At 46.6% G+C, this 11,797-nt stretch overlaps 1 protein-coding gene across 1 annotated transcript in view; it reads right to left on the bottom strand.

Moving 5' to 3' along the window:
* Window positions 1–11,797, bottom strand: part of DLEC1 (DLEC1 cilia and flagella associated protein) — a 96,419-nt gene that overhangs the window by 84,334 nt on the left and 288 nt on the right. The window contains exons 2-3 of the mRNA XM_029938792.1: window positions 11,703–11,792; window positions 10,599–10,749 (exon numbers count right to left, since the gene is read on the bottom strand). Of these exons, the coding sequence (XP_029794652.1) occupies window positions 10,599–10,749; window positions 11,703–11,792 (241 nt within the window). The remainder of the gene's footprint in view (window positions 1–10,598; window positions 10,750–11,702; window positions 11,793–11,797) is intronic.

The raw sequence follows: 11,797 nt of genomic DNA on the forward strand, positions 1-11,797 counted from the left end.
GTTTAAAAGAAAAAAAAATCACAAGATATACAAAGAAAGAAGAGTGTGACCCACTCAAAGGAAATCAATCAATCAACAGAAACTGTCCTTGAAGAAGACCTGATTATAGATCCACTAGACAAAGACTATAAAACAAGTTTTTTTAAATTTTTTTAATGTTTTTTATTTCTTTTTGAGAGACAGAGAAAATGCAGGCAGGGGAGGGTCAGAGACAGAGGGAGATACAAAATCCAAAGACAGGCTCCAGGCTCTGAGCTATCTGTCAGCACAGAGCCAGACACAGGGCTTGAACCCATGAACTGTGAGATCATGACCTGAGCAGAAGTCGGACGCTCAATTGACTGAGCCACCCAGGCGCCCCTGAAACAACGGTCTTAAAAATGCTCACAGAACTAAAGGAAGACGCGGAGAAAGTCAAGAAGGCACTGTATGGACAAAATGTAAATATCAGTAAGAAGAATGGGAACCTGAAAAGAAACCAAAAAGAAATGTTGAAGCTGAAAAGTACCATAACTTCAAATGAAAAATTCACTATCAAAGACATTCAAAGTCAGATTTGAGCAGGTAGAAGAATCAATGGCATTGAAACAGGATAATGGAAATGATCAAGTCTGAGGAACAGAAAGATCGAAGGAGAGTGAACAGAGCCGGGGGACCTGGGGACAGCATGAAGCCGACGCCACAGCCATGTGGGAGTCCCAGAAGAGGAGAGAGAAAGGGGCAGAGAGAATATCCGAAGAAACAATGGCTGAAACTTCCCAAACGGGATGAAATACCTGAATATAAACACCCAAGCAGCTCAGTGACCTGTAAGGAAGAGCAACTCAGAGACTCGCTACAACACACGATAATCAAGCTTTTGAAAGACACAAAGGGGGAGTCTTCACAGCATCCCAATACGGGTCCTCAGGAAGGCTGTCAGCAGGGGCCCAAGAATTCTGGAGGCCGGAGGGCAGCAGGCAGATGTATTCAAAGTTCTAAAAGAAGGAAATGGTCAGCTAGAAATCCAGTGTCTGGTAAAACTGTCCTTCAAAAGGAAGGAAGGCATCAGGACACTCACGGACACACAAGGAGTCTGTGAGAGCCGCCGCCCGCGGGCAAGGCCGGCGGGGTCCTGCGCAGTGGAGGGTGAGGGGGGCGACGCCGGTCAGTAACCAGAAGCTGCATGGAGAAATCAGATCTCAGAACAGGTGAATACGTGGGAAATCATGGAAGTTTTCTACATGGTTTAAGAGACTATTATTTAAAGGAAAAAAAACTAAGTATCAGTCCAAAAGCTAGTATTATAGTAACTTTAGTTTATAACTCCAAGTCTTATTTTCTATATCATTTAAAGAAACGAATGCATTTTTAAAAGTTTATTTATTTTGAGGGAGAGTAAGAGCAAGGGAGGGGTGGGGCAGGGAGAGAGGGAGAGTCGCAGACGGGCTCCTAGCTGTCAGGACACAGCCTGATGCAGGGCTCAATTCCAGGAACATGAGATCGTGACCTGAGCTGAAATCAAGAGTCCAATGCTCAACAGACTGAGACCCCCAGGAGCCCCAAGAAATGAGTGCATTGGTAGTTTATGTTTCTGGCACACAAGGATAAACATGTAATTCTGTGACATCGACAGCCTAACAGGGTGGGGATCGAACTGTAAAGAAGCAGAATTTTTGTAGGTTATTTAAGGTAAGCTGGTATAAATTCAAATTAGAGGGTTATAGCTTTAGGCTGTTAAGTGTAATACCTGTGGTAACCACAAAGAAACTAGCTGTAGAATATACACATAAGAAATTAGAAAGGAATTTAAGCATCACACACACACACACACACACACACACACACACACACGACCCAACACAAAAGAAGACAGTAATGTGGCAAATAAGAAACAGAAGATCTATAGGGCATATAGACAAAAATAACAAAATGATAGAAATCCCTCCTTGTCAATAATAACTTTAAATGGAAGTAGATTCAACTCCCCAATTGAAAGACAGTTCGGAAGAATGACTAAACAGACATAATCCAACTACATGCTGTCTATAATGGACTCACTTTATTTTTTAAATTTTTTAAATGTTTATTTTTGAGAGAGAGAGAACATGAGCAGGGGAGGGGCAGAGAGAGAGACAGAATCTGAATCAGGCTCCAGGCTCTGAGCCATCAGCACAGAGCCTGATGCAGGGCTCGAACCCTCAAACTGTGAGATCATGATCTGAGCCGAAGTCAGACATTTAACTAACTGAGTATATATAATGAACTCACTTTAGATCCAAGACACAAGTAGAATGTAAGTGAAAGGATGAAAAAAGATACTCCATGCAAATAGTAAACAAGGGTACAGCATTCCATGCAAAAACACCAAAGGGGGTGGCTATTCTAATATCAGACAAAATGGGCTTTAAATCAAAAGGTCACAAGACACAAGAAAGGGCAGGGGAGCTGTGTGGCTCAAACGGTTGGGCATCCGACTCCTGATTTCGGTTCAGGTCAACATCTCATGGATGTGGGTTCAAGGCCTGCGTCGAGCCCCACATCAAGCTCTGCACTGAGCATGGAGGCCGCTTGGGATCCTCTCTCTCTCTGCCCCTCCCCCCCTTGTGCACACTCCCTCTCTCAAAAATAAAAATTGTAAAAAGACACAAAGAAGGACATTATATATTAATAAAATTTTCAATATGACAGGAAGACCCAACAACTATAAACATTTACACACTTAACGACAGGCCATCCAAATAGTGAAGCAAAAATTGACAGAATCGAGGGGAGAAAGAGTTCTACAAAATTAGTTGGAGATTCATACCCTGTTTACGATAAGAGACAGAAAAACTGGGACAGAAGATGAGTAAGGAAACGGGATAGGAAGAACACAAGAGCCCGACGGGATCTGACAGACAGACAGACAGACAGCACGTCCCCAACGACAGCCGTGTACACGTTCTTCTCCAGGGCTCATGCGGCCTTTCCCAGACCGTGTGACGGCTACAGACTGAATCTCAACGGATTTTAAAAGATAGATGTCATAAAAGTACTTTCTCTGACAACAGTGGGATGAAGTTAGAAATCGGGAACGGGAGGAAACTGGAAAATTCACTCAACTGTGGAACTTAGACATTTTTAAACAACCAATGGATCAAAGAAGAAACCACAATGGAATTAGAAAATACTTAGAGACAAACAATGAAAGTGAAAACACAACTTACAGGACACAGTGAAATGGTGCTAAGGAGAAAATTTATAGCTATAAACACGTTCAAAAACGAGAAAGATCTGGGGGGCCTGGGGGGCTCAGCGGGTGAAGTGTCACACTCTTGGTTTCAGCTCAGGTCATGATCCCAGGGTTGTGGGATCTGTGCTGAGCATGGAGCCTGCTTAAGATTCTCTCTCTCTCTCTCTCTCTCTCTCTCTCTTTCTCTCTCTCTCCCTCCCTCCCTCCCCCTCTCCCTCTCTACCCCTCTCCCTGACTTACTCTTTCTCTCTAAAAATAAACCAACAAACAAATACAAAAAACAAGAAAGACCTCAGGGGCGCCTGGGTGGCTCAGTTAGTTAAGTGTCCGACTTTGACTCAGGTCACGATCTCATGGTTTGTGGGTGTTGAGCTCTGTGCTGACCGCTCAGAGCCTGGAGCCTGTTCGGGATTTTGTGTGTATGTCTCTCTCTCTGTACCCCTCGCTCGTGCTCTCTCTCTCTCACTCTCTCTAAGAATAAATAAACATTGGGGCGCCTGGGGGGCTCAGTCGGTTAAGCGTCCGACTTCGGCTCAGGTCATGACCTCGCAGTCTGTGGGTTTGAGCCCCGCATCAGGCTCTGTGTTGACAGCAGCCTGAAGCCTGCTTTGGATTCTGTGTCTCCCTCTCTCTCTGCTCCTCCCCCATTCATGCTTTGTCTCTCTCAAAAATAAATAAAAGTTAAAAAAGAAAAAGGATGAATCTTAACAAAAAAAGTTTTTTAAAAACAAGAAAGATCTCAACAACCTAACTTTAGAACATAAGGAACCAAAAAAAAAATTAAAAAAGAACTTAAGGAACTAGAAAAACAATCTAAGCCCAAAGCTAGATGAAGGAAATAACAAAGATTACACAGCATAGGTAAATAGAGAACAGAAAAACAACAGAGAAAATCCGTTGAACCTAAAAGCTGGCTCCTCAGGAAAATCAACAAGACTGACAAAACTCTAGCTCGACTGACTAAAGTCAGACATGAAAGTGAGATGTTACTACTGATTCCACAGGAATGAAAAGGATTATAAGAGACTAGGAACAATTCTACACCAAACAAATTGAACAACATAGATAAAATGGACAAATTCCTAGAAACATGAAACGTATAAGGACAAAATCCCAAAGAAATAGAAAATCTGAATTGACTTATAACTAGTAAGGAGCTTAAGTCAGTAATCAAACAATCTCCCAATAAGGGGCACCTGGGCGGCTCGGTCGGTTAGGCACCTGACTTTGGCTCACGTCATGATCTCACCATTCATGAGCCCCGTGTCGGGCTCTGTGCCGACAAGTCAGAGCCTGGAGCCTGTTTTGGATTCTGTGTCTCCCTCTCTCTCTGCCCCTCTCCTGCTCATACTCTTTGTCTCTCTCAAAAATAAAGAAACATTAAAAAAAATCTCCCAACAAAACAATGCCCCACACCTGATGGTTTCACTGGTGACTTCTACCAAACATTTAAAGAACTAACACCAAGTCTTCTGAAGTTTTTTTTTTTTTTTTTAACGTAAGAGTAAGAGGGAACACTTTCTAACCCATTCAGTGGAGCCGGCGTTACCCTGATGCCAAAGCCAAAGACACCACAAGAAAACTACAGACCAGGATCTCAATGAACCTCAATGCAAAAGTGTTCAGCACAATACTAGCAAATGGAATCCAGCAGCTTATGAAATGGATCATATGCCACGGCCAAGAAAGATCTACTCCTAGGATGCAAAGGTGCTTCAACATATGATAAACCTGGCCAGTGTAATACACCACGTTAATGAAACGAAGGGGGAATCACATGATCATCTCAACTGATACAGAAATAACATTAAGCAAAATTCAACACCCTTTCATGATAAAAAAAAAAAAACCCACTAAAAGAAGAAAAACGCGGACTAGGAGGAAACTACCTCAACATAATAAAAGCCAGAGATGGAAAACCAATAGCAAACATCATACTCAATGTAAAAGACAGAAAGCTTTTCCTCTGAGATCAGGAACAAGGCCAGGACGCCTGCGTTCACCATTTCTAGTCAACATAGGGCTGACGTTCCAACTAGAGCAATAAGGCAAGAAAAAGAAAAAAGGCATCCCAATTGGAAAGGGAGAAGCAAAAGTATCTGTTTGCAGATGATCTGACCTTATATGGAGAAAACCCTAAAGGTTCCACAAAAAAAAATCTGTTAGAATAAGTGAATTCACAAAGTAGCAGGACACAAAGTCAACATGCAAACATCAGTTGCATTTCTATTCACCAACAATGAGCGATCTGAAAAGGAAATTATGGAAACAATTCCATTTATTTAAACTTTTAAAATTTTATTTTGATAGCAAGAGAAACAGTGCAAGCAGGGGAGGGGCAGAGAGAGAGAGAGAGGGAGACACAGAATCTGAAGACAGGCTCCAGGCTCTGAGCTGTCAGCACAGAGCCCAACATGGGGCTCAAACTCACAAGCCATGAGATCATGACCTGAGCTGAGTCGGATGCTCAACCGACTGAGCCACGCAGGCGCCCCAGAAACAATTCCATTTAAAATAGCATCAGAAAGAATACTTAAAAGTTAACTGAAAAGGTGAAAGACTTGTACAATAAAAAGTACAAAATACTGCTCAAAGAAATTAAAGATGACGTAAATAGAGACACACTCCTTGCTCATGGATTGGAAGACGTAATACTAAAATGTCAATACTACTCAAGGTGACCTACAGATTCAGTGAAATCCTTATCAAAATTCAAGTGATGTTTTTTGCAGAAATAGGAAAACCCATCCTCAATTCTTATGGAACCTCAAGGAAACCCCAATTGCCAAAACCACCCTGTAAAAGAATGAATAGGGAAAAAAAGAAAGAAAAAGAATGAACAGAACTGGAAGATTCACACTTCCTAACTTCAAACTTACTACAAAGCTAGAGTAATCAAAATGATATGGTACTGGCATACAGACAGACACAGAAACAAATGGAATAGAATGCAAAGCCTAGAAATAAACCCTCACACCTATGGTCAAATGATTCTTGACAAGGATGCCAAAACCATTCCATGAGGAAAGAACAATTTTGCCAAAACATGATGCTGGGAAAAGTGGAAATCCTTAGGCAAAAGAATGAGGTTGGACTCTTACCTAACACCATATAAAACATCATATCAAAGTTACTCAGGGGCGCCTGGGTGGCTCAGTCAGTTGAGCATCCGACTTTTGATTTTGCTCGGGTCATGATCTCACAGTGTGTGGGTTCGAGCCCCGCCTGCTTGGGATTCTCTGTCTCTTTCACTTTCTCTGCCCCTCCCCCCGACTCATGTATGCCTGCTCAGGCATGCACTGTCTCTCTCTCAAAAATAAATCAATAAACTTAAAAAATGTTAAAGACCTTGTCTTTCTCTTTCTGACTTCTTTTACTTAGCATTATGCCCTCTAGGTCTATCCATACTTTTTTGTGGCTGAGTAACATTCCATTTTAAGTATATACCACACCTTCTTTATCCGTTCACCTACTGATGGACACTTGGGCGCTTCCGTATCCTGGCTATTGTAAACAATGCTAGAGTAAGGATATGATTTTACTCGTGTGTGGGATTTCAGAAACAAAACACACGAACAAAGAAAGAAGAGAGACAAATTAAAAACTCTTAAATATGAAGAACTGGTAGTAGCCGAGGGGGGGTGAAATGAAGGGGATTAGGAGTACACGTGTTGTGAGTCACGGCATCTCTCCGTCTGACTTCATGCCAGAGGGCGTTAACAGAATTTCACCACCTCCTGCCCAAGAACGTATCACGTTACCCAACAGGAAACTATCTGCATCTTGGGACAGGTGTTTGGCTGTGCCGAACTGTCTTACCATCCCTGACCTGTCAAGTCTGAAAAGCCAGAAGCACAGCCCCCCCTCTTCATTGGAACACCAAAGATGCTTCCAGACATTTCTGCACGCCCCCTAGGAGGATGGCCCTGCCCCGGGGTCGGGACTCCTGAGCGGGGAAACACCAGGTGCTCCAATGTTAAGGTCACCCTTCCCAACCTCCAAACACTCAGACTTACATCTTCCCTCGTTTGGAGGGTGTCTGAGCCACTCCAAGAGTTTAAGTTCTGTTTTGGCTAAAAGGCGGCCACTGCTTTGGGCTCGGTGACCTTGAACAAGCTAGCAAGACTGACAGAACTTCAGTTTCGTCCTTGAAATGGGGAGAAGGCTCACGTCCGTCCGAGGAGTCTGCTCTTGTGCAGAGGCAAGAGTTTCCCCCGGCCCCGCCTTGCCTCATGGCTCTGAGGACATGGGGAGGTCCCTGCCCAGTTTCCTGGCCACAGGGTTAAGGAGCAAGGATGTGCAAAGAGAGGAAGTCGGTGGGGACCGGCGGAGCCCCGGCTTCCGTGTAAGGACCTCTGACGGCACAGCTGGGAGGGAGGCACCAGGCTCCTGGCGGGGTGCGTAGGTGACTTCCCAGTTTTGTAACGGAGAATCTTGTTCACACTCGCGCTTAGCACCATTTGGTTTTACTAAACAAGAAATGTAAGTTTTGGCTATTTTGGAGTATCTTGTACATCGAGATCCCTTAAAAATTTATAGAAGATAGTTCCATTAAGCACAAAATTTTATTTAGAGCAAATAAAACACTCTCTTAAAAAAAAAAGTACACATATTGTGATGGGCACTGACTAATGTAAAAAACTGCTGAAGCATCACACGGTACACCCGAAGCTAATATAACACTGTATGTTAATTAGACTGCAATTAAAAATTTTAATCAAAGGCCTAAATGTAAGACCTAAAACAGTAAAACTCTTGGGAGAAAATATCGGGCAAAAAATTCAAAGCATTGGATTTGACAATGGTGTCTTGGATACTATGACACCAATGGCACAGGTGACAATTTAAAAAATGATTGGGGCACCGGGGGGCTCAGGCGGTTGGGCGTCTGACTTCAGCTCAGGTCCTGATCTCAAACCCGCAGTTGGTGAGTCTGAGCCCCGCATCAGGCTCTGTGCTGTTAGCGTGGAGCCCGCTTCCAGTCCTCTGTCCCCCTCTCTCTGCTCCTCCCCCGCTTGCACTCTCCTTCCCACAAATTAGCATTTTAAAAAATCAACATCACGAATTAGCAGGGAGATGCGTATCATAAACCACAATAAGAAACCACCTCACACTCATTAGAATGGCTGCCAGCAAAAAAAACCAGAAACTGACAAGCGTTGGTGAGAATGCAGAGAAGAAGCCGGGTGCCCGCTGGGGGACCGTGAACATGACAGAGCCGCTGCGGGAAACAGTGTGGCGCGGCCTCGAAGACTGAAAAATAGAATTAACATGTGACCCAGAAATTCCACTTTTGGGAACAGACCCAAAAGACTCAAAAGCAGGGTCTCACAGAGGCATCTGTGCACCCGTGTTCACAGCCGCTTTCTTCCTGACAGCCGACACATGGAACCGATCCGGGGCACGTCAACAGAGGAATGGCGGAGCAAAGTGGGGCATGTACACACCACAGAATACTGTGCGGTCTCAAGAGGGAAGGAAATCCGGACACACGCTTCAACATGGGTGAAGCGTGAGGACACTGTGCGACGTGGTCGAAGCCAGTCTCTACAAGACGAACACCGTAGGATTCTCCTTATAGGAGCCCCCGGAGTAGTCTAAACCGTTAGGGACAGAAAGTAGGACGGTGATTGCCGGGGGCTGAGGTAAGGGGAAAGGGAAAGTAGTGTTTAATGGGTACAGACTTTTAGTTTTGAAAAATGAAGGAATTTCTAACTTCAAAAAAAAGCGGTATACATAAAAAAAAAAAAAAAAGGGAGGGCACCTGGGTGGCTCCGTGAGTTAAGCATTCAACCCTTGACTTTTTTAAAAATTTTTTAAAAATGTTTTTATTTATTTTGAGAGAGAGAGACAGCGTGAGCAGGGGAGGGTCAGAGAGAGAAGGAGTCACAGGATCTGAAGGCAGGCTCCAGGCTCTGAGCTAGCGGTCAGCACAGAGCCTGACGCAGGGCTCGAACCCACGAACCGTGAGATCATGACCTGAGCCGAAGCTGGCGCTTAACCGACTGAGCCACCCAGGCGCCTCAACCCTTGACTTTTGACTCAGGTCATGATTTCATGGTTCATGAATTCAAGCCCCAAGCTGGGCTCTGCACTGACAGTGGGAAGCCTGCTTGGGATTCTGTCTCTTTCTGCCCTGCCCCTCCTCCACTCATGCTCTCTCTCTTAAAAAAAAAAACAAAAAACAAAAAACCAAAACACCTTAAAAAAATCTATGAAAAGAGCTCTGGGGGCATCTGGGTGGCTCAGCGGGTTAAGCGCCCAACTCTCAGGCTCAAGTCATGATCTTGTGGTTTGTGAGATCAAGTCCCAAGTCAGCTGTGCACTGACAGCATGGCGCCTGCTGGGGATTCTCACTCTCCCTTGCTTTCTGCCACTCCCCTGCGCTCGTGTTCATGCTCTCACTCGCTCGCGCTCTCTCTCTCTCTCTCTCAAAATAAATAAGCATTTAAAAAAAGATTTCTGGAGATGCAGGGTGGTGATGCTCGTGAGACACTGTATGTGCTTCATATCTCTGAACTGTACACTGAGAAATAGGTAACATGGTGAATTTTTTGTGTATTTTACCACAAAACATTGGGGGGAAAACACAACTCTCAAGAACATGAAAGACAATTATGGCATGATTAAGTCACGAAATAAAAGACACAGAATCAGGAATCCGAGTCAATGATACCGTGACAGTGACAACTGGGGACAGCTGGTAGCTACACTCGTAGACTTCTCCGATCACTAAGGTGTACACGTGAAACTAATGTAACACTGTGTGTCGACTGTATTCAACTAAAAAATAATTTAATGTCCATTTATATTTTTGAGAGAGAGACACACACACAGTGAGCACAGGAGGGGCAGAGAAAGAGGGAGACACAGAATCTGAAGCCGGCTCTAGGCTCTGAGCTGTCAGCACAGAGCCCAACGCGGGGCCCAAAGCCACAAACTGTGAGATCATGACCCAAGCCACAGTTGGAGGCTTAACCGACGGAGCCACCCAGGCGCTCCATAACTAAAAAAATTTTAAAGAACATGAAAGACAAGAAAAGATCAAAGATTTCTTCTGAACTACAGACTCTAGAAAGGAGCCTTGACAATCCCACACTACACGACTTCCTAGACAGAGTCCTGGACCAGAGAGGAGAAAAAGCCACCGAGGGCCAGCTGCTGAGATCCGGTGGCTCTGTGAACCGAAGGGCGATGCTGTACAAATGCTGACTTTTAGGCCTGGATGGTGGTGTGCTGTGACGCAGGGGACAGCCTGGGAGACGGGCACGCTAGAGAAACATGCTCTCCAAACATTGAGAGAGAGAGGCCAGCGCAGCAAACTCTGTGACATAGTAAGGGCTGGGGAGTCGGGTGGGGGCCTCCGGGGGTTCTTCGCACACACCTGGAGGCAGGCTGACGGAGGTCTCCAGGCCCAGCACGGCCGCCTGCTGCGCGGTCCGTTCTCTCTCTGCCAGAGCTCGTGCGCGGGCCTGAATGATGTGTCTGTCCAGCATTTCAGCTTCATCCAGACGCTGCTGGTAGAGCTCTCGAACCTGACAGGCAGACAGATGCACGGAGACATGGTGAGATCACAGAGCTTTCCTCAACCTCCCCCCGCCCCCAGCATCGGGCTTCCTGGGAAGCAGAGAGCAGTCACGGAACGATGGAGTCCATCTGGTCCAACCTAACAGGTGTGAGAACTGAGCCCTACAGAGGGAATGCCTTAAAGGTTTTACAGTAAAGTCAGGAAAAGAGCCCAGGCTGAAAGTCCGCCTCCTGCCTTCCCAGCGGCCGCGAAAACTCTGAGCCGCACACGCACCGCCCCGGGCAGGCGGACCGGCCGCACAGGTGCCTCTTCAAGGAAGGCCTGGCTGCCCAGCAGCAGGGGCAACGAGCACCCGCCGCCGGCTGTCGGCCCCTTCGAAGTTGGCCTCAGCTGCTGGAAGGTGCTCATGGGAGACCCCCTGCGAGGCCCCCTCGGCAGCGTGGGCGGCAGCCGGACTCAGCGGAGAGGATCCGAATCAACTGCTTTCCTCCTTGCGCAGCCGAGGAAGCAGGAGCTATTCCGGGGACCGCGCGTGCCTCCTCAAATCTGCACGGCTCGGTTCCCGTCGTGCTTTGCGATAGGAACACAGGCACCCCCAAAGGGGTGACTTTTAGCTTCATGATCTCCAGGGAACAAGTATTCGGCTATCTGCCCCAGTCCGTGTCTTCGCATATGCAGCAAGTAACTGTATGTGTGCAAGTAGAGAAACGAGACGAAGAGGTGCTGCAGACGCGTGCCTCCCGCGCGCACGTACGGCAACGCGCCGCTCGAGGGTCCTTCCACTAGAATGCCGAACACCCCGAGGCGTGGCCTTGGCGCTTTCCCGGCGGCACCCCCGGTGCCCGGCACCCGTCCAGCGGGGGCGTCCTGTGGGAACCTGCCTCCCTGGGGCCCCTGCACTGTCCGCGGACGCCGCGCCACCGCGTCCCCCGGGAGCGCTCGCGAGCCCTGGCCCCCTACCCGCCGGAGCTCGTCCACGAACTCCTCGTGGCGCGCATCCTCGCTGCCGCGGGCCTTGATCAAGTTCGCGCTCAGGTGCTCGCCGATCACCTCCC

The sequence above is a fragment of the Suricata suricatta genome, chromosome 5, assembly GCF_006229205.1.
Source record: "Suricata suricatta isolate VVHF042 chromosome 5, meerkat_22Aug2017_6uvM2_HiC, whole genome shotgun sequence".
NCBI lineage: Eukaryota > Metazoa > Chordata > Mammalia > Carnivora > Herpestidae > Suricata > Suricata suricatta.